This window comes from Myripristis murdjan, chromosome 3 (assembly GCF_902150065.1).
Source record: "Myripristis murdjan chromosome 3, fMyrMur1.1, whole genome shotgun sequence".
In the NCBI taxonomy this organism is placed as follows: Eukaryota; Metazoa; Chordata; class Actinopteri; order Holocentriformes; family Holocentridae; genus Myripristis; species Myripristis murdjan.
Genome location: NC_043982.1, coordinates 22,986,614 through 23,008,262, shown reverse-complemented (window position 1 = coordinate 23,008,262; position 21,649 = coordinate 22,986,614). Strand labels below are relative to the sequence as shown.

Below are 21,649 nucleotides of genomic sequence, written 5' to 3'. Positions count from 1 at the left end.
GGCATCTTCTCTATGCAATGCTATACCAGCCATGTGTGAGTGCAAAAACAAGGAACCCACTGAACTTCCCCAGGTCAGCATCCACAGTCACTAATGAATTCAACACTGTAACACATAACAGCATATTAAAAATGTGACATAAGATGAAAAAATTTAACACACACACACACACACACACACACACACACACACACACACACACACACACACACACAAAAAAAACTTGACCATTTTTTAATCAAGGAAAACATGCAAAGGAGACTGTACTGCACTGCAGAATATTATTCCCCCAATTAGCCTTAAAGTGTCAGCGTAACATCTGTGATCCAGGTAGAAACCACAGAGGACCCCCCGAACAAATTCATCTGTATGGAAGATCCACCTAACCTGAATCCACTCTGCATTTCTCTGTACAATTATGCTAAAGAATGCACCATGCCCCTGGCTGTTAAGCACAGTTATCTACCAAAAGCGCCTTGAAACCTGCATGCATAGCCTAGCAAGGACTTCTTGTTGTGAATTTGCTTGAGTGTTGCATTATCTACTTTAGAAAACTGATTTCATATTTGGGTAACTGCCTCTGGTGGGCTTATGCGGGGCTGCGTCTTGTATTGAAAAAACATCCTGATGAAGAGGACGGGGAGGAAAAGTCATGTGGGCCCTCCCTCCCTATTTCCGTCTCTCAGTCAGATGAGGTCATCAAACACCAACCTGCTTTGTATATTAATGATGCAACAGCCAGGGATTTTTGGACACCCTGTCCCCTGAGACTGGTTGGCTGGCAGCACAGGAAGGCTACATCTTGATTTAAGAGAGAGATAACACTGTAGATAGACCTGTGAGGGAGGACAGATAGGCAGAGTGAGAGGAGATAGTGAGGGAGTAGACGACAGGAGAGGAAAAGAGAGGAGAGGAGAGACGAGGAAAGGAGGAGAGGTATAAGACACAAGAGGGACTATACAGTGTAGCTGCAGCACTGTGCCTTTAAAACACCTAGCCCCTCCTCCATAGAGTGGAGCAGAGGAGCCGAGTGGTGCTGGCAGGAGCCTGAGCCCCACGAAACTCTGGCATCAGCTTCCCTTCATCCGGCAGTCAGCGAGGACACAGTGAGGGCGCAGGGGCAGAGGACGGGGACGGAGAAAGAGAGAGAACCAGAGTGACAGGAAGAGAGAGACGGGAAGGGGGTGGGAGAAAACAGGCAGATAGGCAGAGAGGGGAAGCTGTCATAGGAATCACACAGCTCCTGTTCACAAGTCTGCACACAGCCGCTGAGCAGCTCAGCCATTCTGTCTGCTGCCTCCTGATGCGGGCAATGCTGATGGGGATGACGGGTGGCTTATTTTCAGCAGCACAGTCATCTGAGCGATGGTAGCAGCCACAGCAACAGCATCCGAATCCGAAGCAGGAGCTCTCCTGTCTGCTCTGACTCCTGTTCATCCACAGCCTCAGGGCCATTCATCGTTCCCATCTCATGCCTCCTGCCTCCTCATCCTCCTCCTCCTCCTCCAGCTCCATCCTCCACTTCTACACCTCTGATGAGCTACAGCTTCGGAGTAAAATAACCCTGCTGATAGAAGCTCCTCTCTCTGTCAAGACAGTAAGTAGGGGAGGGTGTGAGAGAAGTAGAGAGAGGTGTGTGTGTGTGCATGTGTGTGTGAGAGAGAGAAAGAGAGGGAGAGAGAGAGAGAGAGAGAGAGAGAGAGAGAGAGCAAGGTGGTGAGAAGATGTCAGTGTGTGCGACAGAGAGACTGGGACTGCTGAAGAACCAGCAGGTTGTGTGCAGCTTGTATGATCCTGCTGTGCATGGACAGTGAGGACTGGGCATAGCAACAGCAATTGATGTCCAGAGAAGGTGAGTCTGTATGTGTCAATGTGTATATTTGTATGTGTGTGCTGTGCATGGAGGTGGAGCAAGTGCTTTAGCAAGTGATGCATTTTGCATTCAAAGAGCAGCTAAAAATCATCAAGTTCCATCACTGCAGTTTAGTCCTGTGCATCTTCCTCCCTCTCATTCGTCCTCATTTTGTTGTTATTCTTTATTCAGAGTGCTGTCGACATGACACAGATAGAAAGACAGAGAGAGAGAGGGAGAGAGAGAGAGAGAGAGAGAGAGAGAGAGAGAGAAATAGAGAAATAGAGAAAGAGGATGAGACAGGAAGAGCGCAAGAGAATAAGCGATTGTTTTCCTTCCCGTCTGTCCAGGTGCCATGTGTGATTGGTCAGCATACCCTGTGGCAGTAGCATCACCCTGGATTTGGCGAGCAGCTCTCTCCCTTGATTGTTCTCTGGTGCTCCACTGTGAAGCTTTCATGGGATTTATCTCGTCCTGCTGGATGGCACAGAGCTTTCTGCCCCTCTGAAAAGAGTCCACAGAGGAAACATACAGTATACAGCTAAGAAGTGAGATAATTAACCAATCACAGCACAAGGAGGCAGACTGGGTTCCCTTAGCAACAACTGAAAGAGAGAAGAGAATCCTTTTCTCTTTCTGCTCCCTTGGTTTTTGGGCACACCCCTGCGGACTGGTGTGGGTCAGCAGTTGCGAGAGGACTGGAAGAATGGTGTTGCATGGGGATAAAAGACAAGCTAGCAACCCAAATTCCTGTGGAAGGTGCTTATAAGCCTAGACCCTCACACTCTGTGTCATCATCACCATGATTATTTGTTATTCAACAAATTTGCATCACAAGTCATGGTCCTCTTGCTGAGAAATCAATTGATTCTGGTCCCTGCCACCTGGAATAAGCGTAGCTGTGGACATTCTGAGAAACACAAGATCCACACCCTGCCGCCTACCTTCCTCATTTTCATGGACAAGAGATGAAGGACACATTTCAGTCACCATCTGCAGATAAAATGGATTTGTGGAGAAGTTAGTTCTGATGTGAGCTGGTTCTATTGAGAGTCCACTGTGTTTTTCTTTTCCTCCTGAGGAGGAGACGCAACACTGTACAAAGGAATATCCCGTCTTTTCAAAGGAATCTGTCCTTTTTCCCTTAAAAGACAGTATCCCTCACTGAGGGAATATTTAGAAGGCAAAGCGTGTCCCTGCTGGCCACCAATAATGTAGAAGAAATCATTTTGAAAATTGAGCTACTGCTGGAAGTTCTATTTTTCTATCTACATTGGCTATCTCGCTCTACAGGAGAGGTCAAAATGAATCTCTGCTCGTTAGGACTGACAGTTTTGTTGCTTTTACCTTTGTACAGTAGCCTGCCGTTATGTCACTGTGTTTCACAACTAAAAAAGATTGTATAGGACAAGTGGAAGAAGCAAAAAGTCTCTCTCCCATATAGAGAAGCGTTTTAAATAGCATCTCCTCGGGAACAAACTCAAACGTGCATACTGACACATGAGATGAGTTGGCTCAACACGATTATGTAAGAGTTTCATACTAGCTTTAGTCCATGTATTTTGCCTCTTTGTTTTCTGTGGATTTACTGTGTGCGACTTCACCCATGCTCATTTTCTCTTCATTTTTGGAACCATCAACTAGAAAGAATGGATGTCAGAGTGTGACCGTGTGGCAAACGTGTGGGCGAGGCAAGGTCTTTTGGCTGCCCAGGTGCTTTTAAGATGTTGAGGTCTCCCTGCGTGGCCGGGGCCCCTGTTCGGATCAGTAGCACTGAGGCTCCTTGTAGCCAAAGACATGGACCCCGACTCGGCTCCCCCACGCCCTCAGCCCATTGGCCATTGGCCCCACATCGCCCTGTAAAGGATGTCCCTCAGCAGAGCTCCGGCCCGGGACACCTCTGAGACCCCCAGCCCGAGAGAACGCATCCGCAGCCACATGAAGATGGTTATCGACCAGCTGGAAGGAATTCTCAAAGAGCTCAAGGATGTGGCCAAGGAGCTTCGGGAGGTAAGGTTGACAATCAGCTTACACGTATCAGGCTTTGAGGTTTAAAGAGAAATAGGAGGAGAAGAAGGGAGAGGGAGACGCAGGCAGTAAGCAAATGTGGATGTAAAATGGGTGTACTCCCCATGTGGGTTGCCTTGAATAAGTGTAAAATTAATTTCACAGCACAGAGAAGATTTTGATTACAATTTGAACAAAATGAGATCTCCTTAACTTTTATAGCAGGAGGTTATTGCTGCATTAACAGCTAAGCTCTTTCTTTTCCAATCAAAGGGTTGCTTATCACCAACCACGTGAGTGTCCTTCATGTCCTTAGTCGTGTCTGGTGAAAGGATTAGTTGATAGAAAGAGATCTTGAAAAGACAAACCCACTCTGGAAAAAACACATAGGTGGGCATAAGTAACACACAGGACTTAGCACTGCAATAGTTATAACCATTTTGTTAACATCAGCTTGATTTCTACTGTATTTTTGCAACTGCCATGGTAACCGGAGGAAGAGATTTTAGAGAGTACGTGTATGTACACACTTCAGAGACGGATTGACAAAGGGATATTCTGTATGTGTGTGTGTGTGTGTGTGTGTGTGTGGTGGTGGTGGTGGGAGGGGGGGGGCATTAGTGTGTGTTTGCATGCATTAAGTGTCAAGTAAAAGTCTGTAGGCTACAAAATGTGCTTGTTCCAAAAAAAAAAAAAAAAAAAAATCTTTCTGTAATGGTTGACGAGATCAGAATACATTTGCGCTTCCAGTTGCTTGTGTGTGTGTGCATGTGCATAAGTGTACAAAATGGCCCATATCATCTCTTTGGGATAATCTTTGGGATCTTCCCTTGCAGTGTTTTTAATGCCGTGAGCTCCTCTTGCAAAGCCCCTCCAAAAAAGAGAGAAAAAACAGACAGAGAGAAAGATTAAGCCTCTCCTTTCTCCTAGTGAATATTTGTGCTCTGTGTGCTCTGACACATCCCACATCACCCAACCCCCTAACTCCATCACATTATTGGCCCTCTGATCAGGGGTGTGGAGGGTGTGTGTGTGGCGGGGGGGTGTGTGTGCATGTGCATGCATGTGTGTGCGTGTGTGTGCAGAGAAAGTAAAATGGAGAGTGGGGATGCCTCTGATGACCTGAAAAGCTGAGGAAGGAGGGTTTTGAACAGACTCTGGGGTGGTGAAGGTGCCATAATTCACTCACAGCACAACCCTTCCCCCCTTTTTCCCTGATTCCCAGCTCTGTCCCACTCACCACTCTCTACTTTATGTACTTGTACGGGTAGAGGTGCAAGGGCACAGCTCACAACACACCTTCTCTCTGGTGAGCACGAGAAGTCGAATAGCATGCAGGAGTGATTGATGATTATGGGACGACTGCAAGTGGAATAATGCTGGCTGGAGCTATTTATAAACAAAAACATGGCCTGCGCCACTGCCAACACTAACACATTACCATTCTTATCCCAGACCCCATTAGAAAGGACTCTGCACAGCAGCACAGAAGTCATTCTTTACAGGGGGAGCACAATTCCACATATTGAAATGCTTAGGAATTATATTAGCTATAGTAGCAGTAACAGTGGTAGTATCAATATGTTGCAATTAACTGATCTGTGAGATTACAGACTCTATCAAAGCAAGATGCAAAACCAAAATCAGATGCACTGAAGCCTACTGTTCAATAAAATATCTCATTGTTGGAGACATTTCATAAGCCACGTTAAATATAACCACCGGCACCTAAAAAAATTATGAATCCTTGTGTGAATGGATTGAAATAAATAACTCAGTGAAGGAAATGTAACGAGTGATTATCACCCAGATGGTCCTCAGGGAGCTGGACTTATCTCAGTGCTAGCTCTCCAAACTATGTAGCTACCCATCAGTGAAGAGGTATACTGTGAGACAGACTTTGGCCTGGACCCATGTAGACCTAAGTGTTACAAGTGTTCTCGTTTACTCATGAATGGATGAATGGAGGAGGCTTCACAAAGAAGATTAACAACAATTATAATTTTATTTTATTTTATTTTATTTTTTTGCCAGAATTCATCATCATTATCATTTACCTTCACCCCAGTTCCTGGAGTTCTTGTGCCGTGCCCAACTCAATATCTACTGTAACATTAGTCTTGTGAAATTTTGCTGATTGCTATGGATTTTTTCCCCTCATGTGGACCCTGGATTAAACTCATAAATTTATAATGTTAAACAAAATGAAACAATTGTCGTGGCAACACTTCAGCTTTCCAAGTCTCATATTTTGTTTTATCAAACACTCTCTGTCAGCCATGTTAAGAATACTTGTAAAATCACCATTCATGAATGCTGACCTAAATAGCAATAACAAGGGAATTCCATTCCATTTCAAAATGTGAGACCTTTTCATCCCACCCTTCACAGCATACAGCTGTGTTTTTCAGTCTTGATCTCCAGGACCCAGATTATTGTTTTTGCCCCGCTGGGGCACAGGGGCCCATATGTCACCATGTTGGTCTATCGGTCAGTCAGCGGTTAGGCCCAGAGGGGCATATCCCCAGATCTAAGTGGCCATTAATTTTGGTGACATCATTCATGTTGCCTAGAGGATGAAACCTCTCAATTTTGGAGACCCCGTGATCTTCCCTCTAGCGCAACCAGCAGGCCAATTTTTTTTTTTTTTTTGTATCATGTACACTAATGCTCCTGAAACTACTGAAGCATTGCCGTGAAATTTGGTTACAGCATTCATGTTGGTTCGATGATACAAGTCAACTTTGGTGCCTCCATGACCTCTAGCGCCACCAACAGGCCAAAATGTTGTAACAGTGGTAGTGGTGGTTATAAGCAATTAAATTTTGTGAGAACATTCATGTTGCCTAGAGGACAAAACCTGCCAATTTGGGTGAGTCCATGACTCAGTCTAGCACCACCAACAGACTCTAACTGTAGTTTTTTAAACTACAGTTAGGACTACAGTTAATTGCACTTTGCATGTAAAATATTGTAGTTGTATATTGAATATATATAATATTGTATATTGTGTAAAATATTCCATCAGATTGAAAGCCAGCAGGGCTATGGGTCCCATGGACCAGGACTGAACATCACTGGCATCCAGTAAAAGTTGCCCGCACATATATAAGCCATGGAATGCCAGCACTATGCAGGTTTGCATTCCAACCAGCCACACCAGATATATTCATCTATTGGAACAGAAGAGAGAAACTAATCAGTGAAATTGCTTAATGCTATCTTTAGCTGGGTCTGCAGACACTTGACATACAGTATGACACATGGTAACCTACCCTTGAGCTAGGAGATAGGCACATATAGAGAACAGTGAATCATCAGCTGCCTCAAGCAATAGACCCTCAGTGTCTCAGTTTGGACAAAGAAAACTTTGATTGTCTTGACTATATATCACGGTAATACATGCCATTGGATCTGTGTAAAGTTAAATCAAATTAAAAGATATAAGTCATCACACCTGCCTGTCCAGGCTGTGGCATAGTCAGTGTATCTTATTTACATATCAAAGGGAAATGTAACACAGCGCATTCACTCTTTTAAGAACGCTCCCATCCCATCACCATGCACATGCAGGCTATCATATTTGTGAATCCTATTACAAGTTTATGACAGGTAAAATGAAAAGGATGTAAGGGAATGACTCCAAAAGGAAATACACTGATAAACTGCTCCATTTATAATAATAGTGCTGCCAGTAGTGGCAGCTGGAGAGGAAGTAATTCATTCGGGTATCATGTCAAAGTTGGCTTTAGAATTCTGGAACAAGACAGGGAAAAAATGGCATCAAATGCAAAGCAGCGTCTGCTATTTGCGGCGTTGAGGTATTCTGTTAGTTAAAACTAAATTCCAATTAATACAAACTTTGAAAAGCTGAGCAAAAGCAAACGTAAGAGAACACCCATATTGGTTATTAGGGACGTATAGACTGGTAAATTGAAGGAATTAAATGAGCGGGAAGGACAGAAAAAATAGATTGGTGAGAAAAGGCAATGGCATGGATTGTGGGGTGGGTGGTGGTGGTGGGGCACGTCTTTATAAAGAACCAAAAAGGAATAAGAGACTGCTATTATGTCAGTGTCACCATTATGTGGAATCATAACATAAGTGGAGGGCACTACACATCTGCTTGGCTCAAAGAAACGAACACAGGAAAGCTATCAAGACCAGGAGGGAGAGAATTAAAGCTCCAAATGAGAGGAGTGAATAGAAACTGTACAAAGAGCAATTATCGGTAGCAGAGTACAGCATGTTCAGGACACTGGCCTCTTTCAGTCAGCTAGAGGAGAGCTTGTGGTTGTTGCCTCCACATTCTCATCATCATCCTTGAGTCTGGCATCATATTTCACCTCATCCTCACACCTCAAGCCAGAGCAGAATGGCAGCAGCCACACATTGCAGCAAAGTATAAACCCTGTATCTCCCAAATGCCTTCAGGAATGAAGAAGGGCAGTCTTATTTTTTAGACTGACCACCATACATCTTTCGAGGTATGTGTTGGGTTTAAAAAGTAAATGGTCATAAAATGTTCTTGACCCACAGAGGATGGCGCTATAATTGAAGAAAAATGAGAGTCACTTCAGCCTAAGTTGAAAGATTTTCACCTGACTATCAGGCTCTGCTTGTGTTTGAACAGTTGTGTTCTACTACCAGCTTAGCCCACAACCAGATAGGCAGGAGCACGTCTCGCTTAAAGTTACAGCCATCTACAATCACCATGGCAGATGGCGTGGCAGAAATAGGGTGGTCTATTCAGTTTCTATTCATCACTGGATACCAGCCGCATGATCCCATTGGCCTAGCTGTCAAATCAAGGCATTTGTGCTAAAATTGAGTCTGTCAAAAAAAACTGGTATGTAAATGATCTGATCAGAAAGGCTACCCCATGGTGCTCTTTCATGTCAGAGGCATGCTTAAATGCTGCATTGTTGAAGCTCAGTGTGCAGGGTGAGGCATCCAAACAGCTGGCCCAAGATCAATCAGCCTGTCAGCCAGCCAGCCAGCAACCCTGCCAGCATGTCTCCTAATCTAGTCTGAAACCAGTCATGACACAGCCAGGCAGAGAGGGAACCACGGCCCCCTCTGTGCTGCTGCTACCAGGCTTAGTATTGCGCCGAATCTGTCCCCAACCCAGAGGCAGCCGCAGGGAGCTCAAAACCAAAATCAAAGGCCATTTTTTTCCACATGGACCATATCTTCTCCTCACTCCTCACTGTTTTCCCTCTGCTGATGGTGCCGCTGAGCAGGCAAAGGAACAAGCAACCTGCCAGGAACACTTCAAAATTTGACCAAAAGGGGGTAATCACAAGCAGCTCCCCTAAATAAAAAAAAAAATAAAGGACACTTCTAACCCCCAAAATAAAATAAACCACTCCCCAAAATGCTTGATCCTATTACCAGAGAGTATTTCTGAGGCAAGCTTTAAGGGCATGGCAAAGACAAGAAGAAACTTAAACGATCCCTGTGGGGAAATGAAGTTGAGTAGTAGTAAATAGTAATAGAATATAGTAGGGACATTTTTGAATAATTGTTAGAATATTTTCATAGTTAACAAAATATCAGTTGGCTCTCTCTTGATAACTATTGATAGTAATTTGCTGAACTGCTGAAGTAACTACACTGTAAATACAAATCCAGTTCACTATAAATAAAGACTGAGTATGGCTGAGGATCACAGAAGCTCAGTAGGTGGTTGTGCCACTTTCTGTTTGTCCAATTGAGAGCCTACAATCAGAAATTACAATCAGTTACAACACTGTGTCCTAGTGGACCATTTCCCAGAAAGCAACCATTTTGACTTGGCTGTCAGTTTCCTGGGTTGACTGCCCAGTCAACCACAGCCCAGTGATCTCCAGCGAGGATGCCCCAGCCAGTCCTCCACTCGAGAATCTATTTACTTCTGATTAAGGCAGGGTTTGGCCCAGCCTCAGACCTGTGAACATGCTGACCAGCTGTCCTGCGGGCCAGCAACACTCAATGGGCAATACTAAAAGCTTAACACAGCCAATCACATAGGGAAGTACCCTTCAACCTGACACACCTGGGCCAAAAGGGTTTCTTCTCTTTAAAAGCCATTTGGAAGAAATGACAAGTGCCTGCCTGCTGTGTCTGTCAATTTGTTCCTCCTTGCCTGACCTCTTTTGTGTGCGGAAATTAAATTCCTAAATTAAACTTGATGTGCCTCCAGCAGAGTTCTCTTTGCTCATGAAAACACAGAACAGGTACCTCAAGCCTTATCTATTCTTCACTGAATACAAAACATCCTGCCATATCCACACCTGCATTGCCGCCTTGAGCTCAATTCCACATAAAGTGTCCATTCCAGAAATGAATCAGATGTTCAATTATTCTCAGGACAGATGAAAATACTGCTTTAGTTTTGAAGTTGCAGATCATCTCTTGGATGGACTCATTGTAAGTGGAATAGACTCCCAACCCAGCTGAATTCTCACCCATGTTCATGTTTTGAGCCTGATGATCAAGTTTATGCATCCATAGGCATTCATCTACAGCCCAATGCAGTTCTCCTGAAAAGGGAGGATATTTGCATTGTGTGTTGTCTGAATGCTTTTACCCATGACTTACAGTGATTGCAACATAATGACATGTTTCAGTCCCTCAATTACTCAGTTTAGAAGCTACCAATGGTGAGGAGTGCAATGACTGAAAATGAGGATAAAAAGAGGTGTAAGGAGGGAGGGAGTGGCAGTAAACAACAAAGGTTAAGACTTTAGCAGCATGTAACCTTGAGAGCTGTGGAGAGAATAAAACTGCTCCCAGGCAAAGCATTTCCCTTGAGCCTCTTTTGCCAAGCTCTGCTGTGGAGCTCCAGCTTCTTTAGGATTAGCTGGCTCTTTGAGCTCACCTCCCTCCACGAATCTCACACTCATAGACTGTAATGAGGGCTTTAGGTTAGAGTCTGCTGAGGTAAACACCTGACAATTGAGCTCATTGATTTTTATCTTCTAATGCACCTATTATGGAATAGTTACAGATAAAGGGGCGAAAACTGCACAATGCATGCATATGATTACATGATATTGAGCGTCTAACCCTTCCCCTGCCCCTAGGGGAAGGATAAAGCTGGATGAGGGCAGTAAGAAAGAGAGAGGGACCTAGACAGGTAGAGAGAGAGACAGAGAGACAAATAGAGACATAGTGCATAAAGAATGTGTGCAAGAGAGAGGAAGATGGAGAGAGCATGCACGAGAGACGATGAGAGAGGAAAAGACAGGGAGAGAGAGATGAAGGGTGGATGGAGATAATGGTTCCTCCTGCTGCACAGGATTGCGACAGACTGGGTGGAACAGCTTAGATCAATTGTTTGCAATTGTGCTCGTGGGCGTGTTTAGGATTGTTTTGGCCTATCTCTGTGCTGTGAATAAAACCAGTAGGCTGTAGTTAATGGTGTGAAAAATGGCATCCATCGAAGTGCACAAGCAGCCTCCAAGAATAGCTACATCATTTCATTGTGTCAGAGCGTACTGTACATAGAGGGACAGCACGCTTTCCATTAGGTCATCAGCGAAATGTGTTTCGAGGCTGAATGTCAGGACTTTTATGAGGTATAGATGCTACACTTCATTGAGAGCATGGATACTTGCAAAGTGTGACAAGAAACTCAAACGAACAGTGCGATCAAATTTTGTCCCACACTGTCCATGTCAGTGAAAGTGCTCAAGGCAGCATGGACCCCTCCACTTGACACTTGACTCCACAGCCAAAATCCTCTCAAACTGTTCCGCTGAGGGATCGTCATAAACCACTTTGTCCAAATTTTTTATTTTTATTCATGTTCTATGATGTGTTATGATGCAGCCCAGTTTGAAAGGTAATCTCGTAATGACATTGTTCAGTTTAACCCAGCACTAATACCTGAAGGCAAGGCAGCGCACAGCTGCCCATCTGTAGCCTGTAAAACTGGAAACCTTTACAAAAAGCTTCTCTGGTTCAAGTTTTCATGGATCATGGTTCTATGGATAAATCTAGGATATTTGAACTGCACAGATACTTGATAGTTAAAAAAAAAAATCTCTGAAAAGGGTGTAAAAAGCTATTCCATGAACAGCTCTGTGCCTCCAGTTTGAACATGTAATTAATAACACCACAGCCTGTGGAAAAATTAGGAATCAAAGGCACAGAAAAAGTAGGAAAACTGAAATCTCCAAGCCATGAACAAATTATGCATTCATAGCAATTGTGCATATTATACTTTATTCTATCTATCTTCTTTGTTTCTCTCTTTCCTCTAAAGGGAATTAGTCTGACAGTGGCACATTTGTCAGAATTGAAAAATGTGCCACTGAAAATTGAAAAGTGTGTATGTCCTCTGTGATATGGCACTTGGTTTGTGTGTGTTTTTATCTATCTATCTATCTATCTATCTATCTATCTATCTATCTATCTATCTAGATCTGTCTGGCTTTACCTGGCTTGGTAACATATAATACTGGCAACTGATTTAGGGTCTAAAATCAAACTTCAGTGTATTTTGACAGTTCTACAATTCCACAGTTCTATTGTGTTAGAAGCAGTACTATTCAGCATTTACAATGTTTGCCACTGTGCTAACATGATGCCAGATTATTGTATTTTAGAAACTTGCCTGGCTTGTAATTCTGTCTTGAAGGGATGTTTCACTGAATTTTTTAAAGTAGAAATTCAGATTTCCAACTTACCAACATCCCCATAATACATAAATTCTCCTGTCATGTGATATTGTTAAACTCATTTCCATACGATTAGGATTATGGAAGCTTAAAACTGCAGCTATGGTGTGAAGATTAATCCATAGTATTCATATGATGTCATAACAACCACCTCGGCCGTATTGTTCACTTCAGTAAGACCCGAGTGACAGTGCAGAAGCTAGAGACTGCAGCATTAACACATTTTTGTTGTCTCAAAATTAGGACTGCCTAAAAAATGTGTCACCCTGGTAATGAGTAGTGAGTCCTTGTTTTGTCCTCTGTGTGTGTTGTTGTCTTACCACTGCACAAGGAAATTATCATGGGAGAAAGGCTCTTATAATTAGTAGACTTTGGTTCATTAGGCATCCATGTCGATTATTTTCGGTAGGCTACTTTCATTCTTGTATTTCAGTGCAAGGTTTTAAAACATTGTTCTACTGTGAGATACTGTGCCAAAATGTGTTTCCCATGAAATGTGCTTCTCTTGGCGGTGACTTTGCATCAATTTCTCACCAACAAGGAAAATAACACCATTTCAATTTTGGGGATGGTTTTCCTATACTTGCTTTTCAACATTAAAAAAAAAAAAAAAAAAAAAAAAAAAAAAATGCAGGGATTAAAAAACAATGACAGCAACCTTCCTAGTTGCCCCATAATGAACAGAGGTTGTGCTTAGTTTTGATCTTATTATCTCAAACCACAAAACGTCCATTGATTCTACAGGGAATTTGTCAGGCCACACATTAGTCCTCTTGTCATTTATTAAACACATTTCCTCCAATATTATTTCCTTGTGCAGTGGCAAACCAACATACACAGAGGACAAAATGAGGACAAACCAACAGGAAACATTTTTAAGGGAGTATAAATTTGGTTTAACACCTGCTATGTTGGCCCGTCTTGACTAGCTTCATCAATCATGTAGGGATCTAGACATCCAATAAAACCAATCTTCATATTTCCCCTTCAATGGAGCAAATCTTTAATGATCTACGGCACAGAATGTCTGCACTTTTGTATTTCCGGGTTTTGTGAAAACTATGGATATTTAGGTTAGATTTTCACAGAGATGCAACTTAGACTTTGTACCAGCACTGATTTATAGAGGACTGAAGCGTCTCACTGTCTGACTTTTGTGTACCCTGGCTAAATGTGACTCTTGAAATCCATACCGCAAGAAAACAACATGTAAAAAAAAATGAATCCTGAGGGAAAATCACATCCCTGCACTAACAGGAATGACTGCTTAAATGATAAGACTGATTTGCCATTTAAGTCACTTCCCTGCTGTTTTGGCCAGTATGAATGAGCAAGGTTTATTTCACTGGCACAATCATTATGTTTAACAAAGGCAGTAGAGTAATACTGTAACAATAGCTGAGTGGGTGGATATAAGTAGGCCTACTGCTGAGGAGGTAGACATGCTTTGATCTCGCGTTCCTGCATCTCAGTGTGACAAGCCAGCTAGTTGGGTAAAACTATAACTGTAAATAAAATAAAATTAAAAAAAAAAAAAAAAACTCTGTGTCTCAACTATATCTCTACAACAGATCAATACAGAGGCCATGCACTTGCCATATACGAAAAAAAAATGCCCTAGAAATGCCGAACTGTAAGACTCCCCAAAAAACAGCTGGATTACTGGGATTCACTTCTAATCCACCTAATTAATGCCAACTAGACAGCCATTTAACATTTAAATGTCATTAATTACCCCATTTTGTGAGGAGCCTGTCTGTCTGGGTATCTAAGAAGGATTTTAGTTTGGTGTAGGATGTCATAGTTAATGTATACCTGGCACCTAAGGTGGACCTGTCCTGCTTGGATCCAGACAAATGAACTGCTTGTTTATGTTTTTATTTGTATTTACTTGTTAATCATGGGCCATTTGAGTTCCATAATGTGTGGCTCTGCTGGAAAAGGCAACAGGAAGGAAATGCAAGTCCATAGACATTACTTAAGCCATGGACACCATTATCCGCTATTAACATGTGCCTACCTGGGTAATGCAACTTTTAATGATCCTAATTAGGATCATAAAACAGGGGTATTGAGATATCATTGATCTAGAACACAACAAAATCCAGTAAATCAGCCTCTAGACAGCTGTGCCAACTGCATTACTCCCAAATTGTAATGGTCATGTGGAAAACAAGTAACAATACAAGTGAAAGAGAATGATTGACACCACTGGAGCCAGGCTGAGACCTGTCTACTGACAAGACCCAAGATCCCTCCTCCCTCTCTCCCTCTCTCTCTCCTTCTCTCTCCCTCTCTCCTACTTTCTCTTCTCTCTCTCTCTCCCTGTGCCTCTGTTGCTCTAACCTTGCGCTGGCAGTTCACACTCTACCACCTGGCACGGCATGGATGGCTGCCACCGCTGTCATTGTCAATAGCACAACGACGCACCATCTAATGCAGGACGGGGCAAGATGAAAGAGGCACAGGAGAGAGGACAGGGTAATATTCAGACACACAGCTAAGAGCAGACGGGGACAGAACATGTCAACAAATTGTTTGAGTGATTCATATTTTTGGTCACCAGTGCAGTCACCTGTGCAGGTGGTTTATGCCTATACACTGTGAAGACTGAGATGATGAGGGGCAAGACTTCTAACTTTAAGGTGCTAACTGGATCACAGAGCTAGGTTTGCTCTTTTATAATATATTGAATTATAATATACTGAAATTAACTTGAGGTGGGATTTAGGTTGACATGGGCTGTGGCTGGCTGATTGAAGTGGGCTATGATTTGAGCAAAAACACTCCCATTATGACTGTGCAAAAAAGCAGGAATCCCCACTGAATACATAGTGGCTCCTCACATGCACAGCCATGCACTTCTGAACTACAAGCAGAACTATTAAATGAGCACACTCCCAAAGCTTGTGATCCTACTCACTTTCTTCTCTGTTTGTATACTCTGTGTATTCTCATTGGTGTGACCTACCTATCACTACCAAAGACTGAGCAGAAATGACAGAACAAAAATGGTGCTGTTTCAGCCAGGAGAAACATGCTGCCGTCCTGGCACTTGCTACCTGTGAATGATTTTGAATTATAAAAATGTTATTAAAGGAAATAAATGTGATGTGATTGGGAGACTATTTTAAGTAGTATTTCCAACACATTCAATGACTTACACATGGAAAATAAATAAATAAATCGAAATAAAAATTGGACTGCATAGTTATTTAGTCATTTCATAATCAAATGCATTATGCAAGACATGCCCGTGTCCACACACACACTGACTCATGTGCAGGCACAAGTTATGCACACGCATACATACACACTTTGACTTTGCTACAGTGCAATCCGTATTTGCATGTGTATGTGTGTGCATGTGTGTGTGTGTGTGCGTGTGTTTGTGTATGTGTGTGTGTGTGTGTGTGTGTGTGTGTGTGTGTGTGTGTGTGTGTGTGTGTGCGTGTGCGTGTGTGTGGTGAGGAAAGTAAGAAAGAGAAAGCTGAAGAGTCTGACAAGTAAAGCAGCTCCAGTGTCCTCAGTTCAACTATGACTCACAGTTTTGTGGCTCCCAGTGAGCGGGCACAGATTATTCAGTGGAAATGAGATTGTTGATAGAGATACTAAGAATGACTTTTTGGAAGGGATAAGATATGGAGTGATTTTTTTTTTTTTTTTTTTTTTTGGTGAAACAAGTCCAGTGATAAGTTACAATAAGTCACTTTTTTGCTGTGTTAGCAAATACAGATGGACAGATTTCATTCCATAATCTAAAATATATCTCTTCTCCGTCCCCTTTTTTCAACATGCCACCTAATATACACCACTGTACAACACTGCATTGCATTCAGTGGCAAAGATGTCAATGAATGTAAGATAGATAGATAGATAGATAGATACTTTATTCATCCTGAAGGAAATTCACAATGTCAACGTAATGTCAAGATCAATACAGTGTGTGATACAGTGGGGAGGGATATGGGTAGGGTGCTGCTACCTTGTGAACACTAATGGACTAAAGGTATATCATGACTATAGCTAAATCGTATGTCACTGACATTAAATCATAGCACCTGATTTGCAATTTTTTGTCTATTATGAATTCTATATGCTCTTGTCACTTGCACAAAAAGGCAAACTATAAGATTAGGCAGCCTAATGTTTAGAGGCTTCAAGAGGAGCTGCAATTGGCATGGATTAGATGAAAGAGAGAAAAGTCGGGGTGATGGAGGCACGGAGAGACAGGGGGCAGAGTTTAGCTACAACGGTGACCTCCACCATCACTATCAAGGTCACAGCCTGAATTATAACCCCCAGAATCAGCTGTTTGTGTTTGCTCACTGTCAGGACTTTGAGAGCAGGTGAGGGTGAAGACATACGGGTCATCCACTGTTGGGTTAGGGTGAGGAGGCTTTTGTCAGCACAAAACAAATAGGACAAGGGGACAGCACAGCATGGCATGCAATGTCCCATATAGGCATCTGTGTATGTGTGTGTGTGTGTGTGTGTGTGTGTGTGTGTGGTGTGTGTGTGTGTGTGTGTGTGTGGTGTGTGTGTGTGTGTGTGTGTGTGTGTGTGTGTACTGTACACAGGGAAAATATTAAGAGACAGAAAAGCAGGAGATGAGATTGAGAGGGAGGACTGGATGGAGCCAGGGAGGCAGAGAGGGGGAGTGCACGGGAGGGAGAAAGAGAGAGGGACAGAGAAATAGAAAGACGGACAGAGGGAGAGAAAGCTTATCTCATTGCCTGCAGACAGCAGTTCTTTTCCCAGAGCTGGAGCCCTGTGCACAGGGCCAGGGGGAGAGTGTGTTCCTCTTCTGGGTGCATGAGCCAGGGGGTCAGCAGTTCAGCACATAATTCTATGGCTGCAAGTCAGTCGCAGATGCATAACAATAAAAACTGGGTCTAGCTATTTAACACCTGTCATTCCTGCATCCACACTGGGAATTGACAAGAACGGCTGTCAGCCTGAACATATTTACAAAGGTTTACAAAGGGGGATGAATGATTTTTGTGTATCCATCTGTGCCTAATATTTTTGAGAAATCCTTTACTTTAACATGCTGCTGAAAGTTCACGAATCCTGTGCCCCTAAGAAGCATACAATCCATCTGTCTTGTGTCACTATTGCTTTGTACCGTAATTCATAACAGCCAAAAATAGCTTTGGTCTACATTTAGTCTATGACGTTTGCTGTGACCTAAATTGAGGGAATGTTAATTGGGTGAGTAGCTAAATTTGCAGTTGCATACACTCTCAAAAATGATGTGTAATTTTTAACACATCTCTGTATCTAAATCCTGAAGAAGGAAAAAAAAAAAAAGCAAGGCACTCTTTCTGTATCAAAAAAATGAAAATGCCTTTATAAGCTTGGCATAACCAACGAGGGAATGTAAAAACATATCAGCCACATTGAGGTAAAACACAGTGATAATATATGAAATAATATATGTTGCACTGAAATGTAACACAAAGCAATAGAATATTATTTATTTTGGGGCTGTGTTTTTTAATCCTGTAACCATGACAGGAAAGCAAGAACATTAACGACATTTTGAGTTGATAATACGCACACAATCAGTCTCAACAGATACATTATGTATTCTGTGACACAATAACATTCCTCAATCAATTAAGGCAAATTTTTAACAAGGCTGAGTGATATCCATCCTTTCTCCCATTTTCTATGTAAATTACAGCCTCATTTAGCAACTTATATCATACCACGCTCCTCAGATCAGTGTACTCTATCTTCCTGCTTGGGAGTAAGTCCCACAGTGCTTTGTATAAACAGCTAAGCTGCCATTTTGGTGCCCCACTTTGATTCTTCCAAAAAAAGGGATCTCCGACTTACAGTGCGTCATGTCTAAGCTAACACTGTTCCCACTAATTGAGTCTGAACTTCAGACAAAGGGTTGAATAGGAACTTAATAACTGAAGGTAGACCTTATTTTCGGCTGCAAAGCAACCCATTACTGCTACTGTTGTTGATAGTAATTTTTTTTTTTTTTTTTTTTTTGCCATTGAAGTCCAGGAAAAATGGTGTGCTCATCATGGGAGTGGTGTCTCTAGAGGGGTAAAATAAAAAAAGTGAGAGACATGCAAAGGGTTCTGGTTTAAAAGCTTTTTGACAGTGCTCTACTTTGACACAAGCGGGAGACAGTGTGACCTTTGCACATAACATAGCTGTGAATGCGAATCTCACACAAAGCTTTCCAGCTCCACTAATTGATGCTTGCAGCAAAAAAAAAAAAAAAAAAAGAAAAAAAAAGAAAGAAAAAAAAAATCTGCAGCTCTGACACATCCATGTGAAGATTTAGTGGCACTCCCAGACATGTGCACCTGCGGGAATTTGCACGCTGAATGCCCTTCTGCTTGACAAGATGCAGCCCAACCAGACACCTGCAGGAGGTGACGCCATCACCTCTTCCCTCATCTAATTGCAAGGACAGAACTTTGGTGGTTTGAAAACTGTTCCGAAGCCAGGGGAGGCAGCAAGGGCTTGATGCTCTAAAATTCAGTCTGACAGTCCCTGTGTGATTGACAGCTTGATAAAGAGGGGTGATTGTGGCCTCTCATCACCATAGGTAGAGCATCCATGTGCCCTATCTCCACAGGGTTCCATGGAGGTTGCCATAGGGTTGGGAAGCGGGGAACAGCTCAAGAAACATTTTGTATTGGATTTGAATCTGCCTATAACTGTTGGTGGTCAGGCAATTAGATAGACACTGTGCAAAACACAGCCTCATGCTGTTCTCAAACCTCTGCTGCCTGCCTGCCTCAGTTCAATACATATGTATGAGTCTAGGCTGAGATAGAGAGAATTCTGCAAGCCATCCAAATGTCTAAACTGTCTTCATTTGGATTGTAGAATACAGGTTATTTGAATGCATCAGTGCACATGTGGAGCCGGTGACAAGTAAAATAGCCTAGCTTTTAACCTATGCAGATGATCATTAATTGTTAATGTTTATTTGTTTATGCTGATTAAACATAATTGTCACCTTTGCCCCATTCTACTTCTTTGTTTGTTATGAAAAGTTATGAATCGATTAACATGAAACTTGGTGGAAAGGTTGATCATGGGGCAAGGAAGACCTTATTCATTTTTTACACCAGTTGGCCAAAGGTGGGTGTGGCAGTGGGAATAATTAACATGGTGAACCGGTGAATATCCAGCATGTGGAGTAGTGTTGAATAGTGTTGGTGGAGGTATACACTCTACCGGGTGCTTTCAAGATGAAACTGTACTGGCTTTAGGGCTTAATCTCTTGCTTCTTGCTCAGTTCATACACACACTTAATACACACTCATGACACTAAATTCATTAATCTGCCCCATTGTCTGCCCTTTTCCATGGTTGCAGCATTATGACTGATGAAATAACCCTGCTTTCATTCACTTTAACACAGAAAAGGAGTAACCAAGATCAATAAATGCTACTTTTCGATTCACAAAGACGTTCTTTTTTTATCCGAGAGGCTAGTGGAGGCACAAGATACATTATTGATCTTTGACTCTAGGACACCAGTGAATATCCTTGAGGAATAACAAACTTTGCTGCACAGCCAGAAGTTAAAACCTTAACTTTGCGCAACATCTAGCATATTGAAAACAGTGTTGTATATTGCCATCATATATTGCTGCTACAAACCATGATCTGAGCATCTGGAATTTTCAAGCCTGTACATACTAAAGCAGAATAAATAGAAAATGAATATATAAATAAATAAAACCTGGTCAAGCAGTACAGTGTTACTAATTATGCAGTTTAATAAGGTGTTCAGTACCTGGCACTTTTCAGCTAGATTTGATTTGCATGTTTCCTGGTTTAGTGATGGCATAACGGCTCAAACCAAGTGTTAATGTAGCAGCAAGCAAATTTGCATGCCAAAGTAGCCATATCAACCAGTAGAATGATGAATTGTATTTTCTGTTATTTCTCTTTTGTTGGACTGACATATAAACAAGGGGCAGATATAATCTCAGCCTGATCGTCGTCATCATCAAAAAGAAAAAATAAATTTAAAAAAATAAGACAAAGAAAAGAAGATTGCCTCGGGGATTGTCTCTTTAAGGGGCATTAATCCATTACAGGAGAAAATGAGTTTTGTGAAAGGAAGGGAAAGGCAGTGCTGGCACTCCTCGCCACTTCGTCACTCAGCTCTCCCATCCCCTTCTTACGCTCCCCCACCAAAGATTGTCAAAATAACTGTAAAAAGTGTTTCATGTTTCAGAAATGCTGCTAATACGTTTTGGGTAGCCGCCGTTTGCTTACTAACAGTGACAGCAGCAAAGGATCAAACAATCTGGTATATGCAATCCAACTTAGAAATATCATTCATCTGATGAGAGGTGCCATGGACTACTATCTCTTTACAGGGAGACTTCTTTTGGAGCAGTGAAGAATTATTCTGATGTCAAACTTGTGACAGCCAGTGGCTATATTTTCCAGCCATCTTATAGCTTATTGAATTTCCTTCTTTTATCTGCAGTTGCTGTATTTAGGGTTGATGATTTCCGGTGAGAGTGGGAAAATAGGCCATTGGACTCTCTTAATTCACCACACACGCTCTGTCCATGTCATTTCATTGATAGACTTGTGCTGTTTTTGTTCCCACCATTATCCACAAAGCTACCCCATTTCTCTCCACTTTCATTACAGAGGGCTGAGTGATGATTTTCTGAGACCAGTGCTAGGTATCTTGAGGCAAATGTTCTGGCCAGACTGCAGTGAGTGTTAGAGCATCGGCCTGTGCTAGCTTTTGACTTTGATCAGCATGTTCACAGTGAGAATGGGACAATGAGGGGTTGAGCTACCGTTCCATCAATATGCTACATACTATATATCCGATTCCTACAGTCTTGCCTGCCATCCTCTTCTGGCTGCACACAACTTCACTGCTAGAAAGGAATTGTTTCTTTTTTCCCCTTGTCGTTATCCTCCTTCAGTTCCAACTTGCCTTTAAATTTATCAGTGGCCAAATGTTCATCCTAGCCACAAATATTACCAGATTTCAGTATCAAAAACCAAAATTTGCATGTAAGCACTCTTGAGATATGTGTTTGCTGGCATGTTTATTTGTGTCACTGATTAAAGTGTCCCTCTTTTGCCATGGAACTTAAGTTGAGAG

At 42.3% G+C, this 21,649-nt stretch overlaps 1 protein-coding gene across 3 annotated transcripts in view; it reads left to right on the top strand.

Moving 5' to 3' along the window:
• Window positions 1–1,119: 1,119 nt before the first annotated feature.
• insyn1 (inhibitory synaptic factor 1) overlaps window positions 1,120–21,649 on the top strand; it is a 52,615-nt gene continuing 32,085 nt past the window's right edge. Inside the window, exons 1-3 of one of the 3 annotated variants that reach the window (XM_030048722.1) lie at window positions 1,120–1,852; window positions 2,203–3,380; window positions 3,497–3,862. In XM_030048722.1, the coding sequence (XP_029904582.1) occupies window positions 3,719–3,862 (144 nt within the window). In that variant the 5' untranslated portion in view covers window positions 1,120–1,852; window positions 2,203–3,380; window positions 3,497–3,718. Of the gene's footprint in view, window positions 1,853–2,202; window positions 3,863–21,649 lie in introns of all 3 variants that reach the window. The other 2 variants (XM_030048721.1, XM_030048720.1) reach the window with 2 other exon arrangements.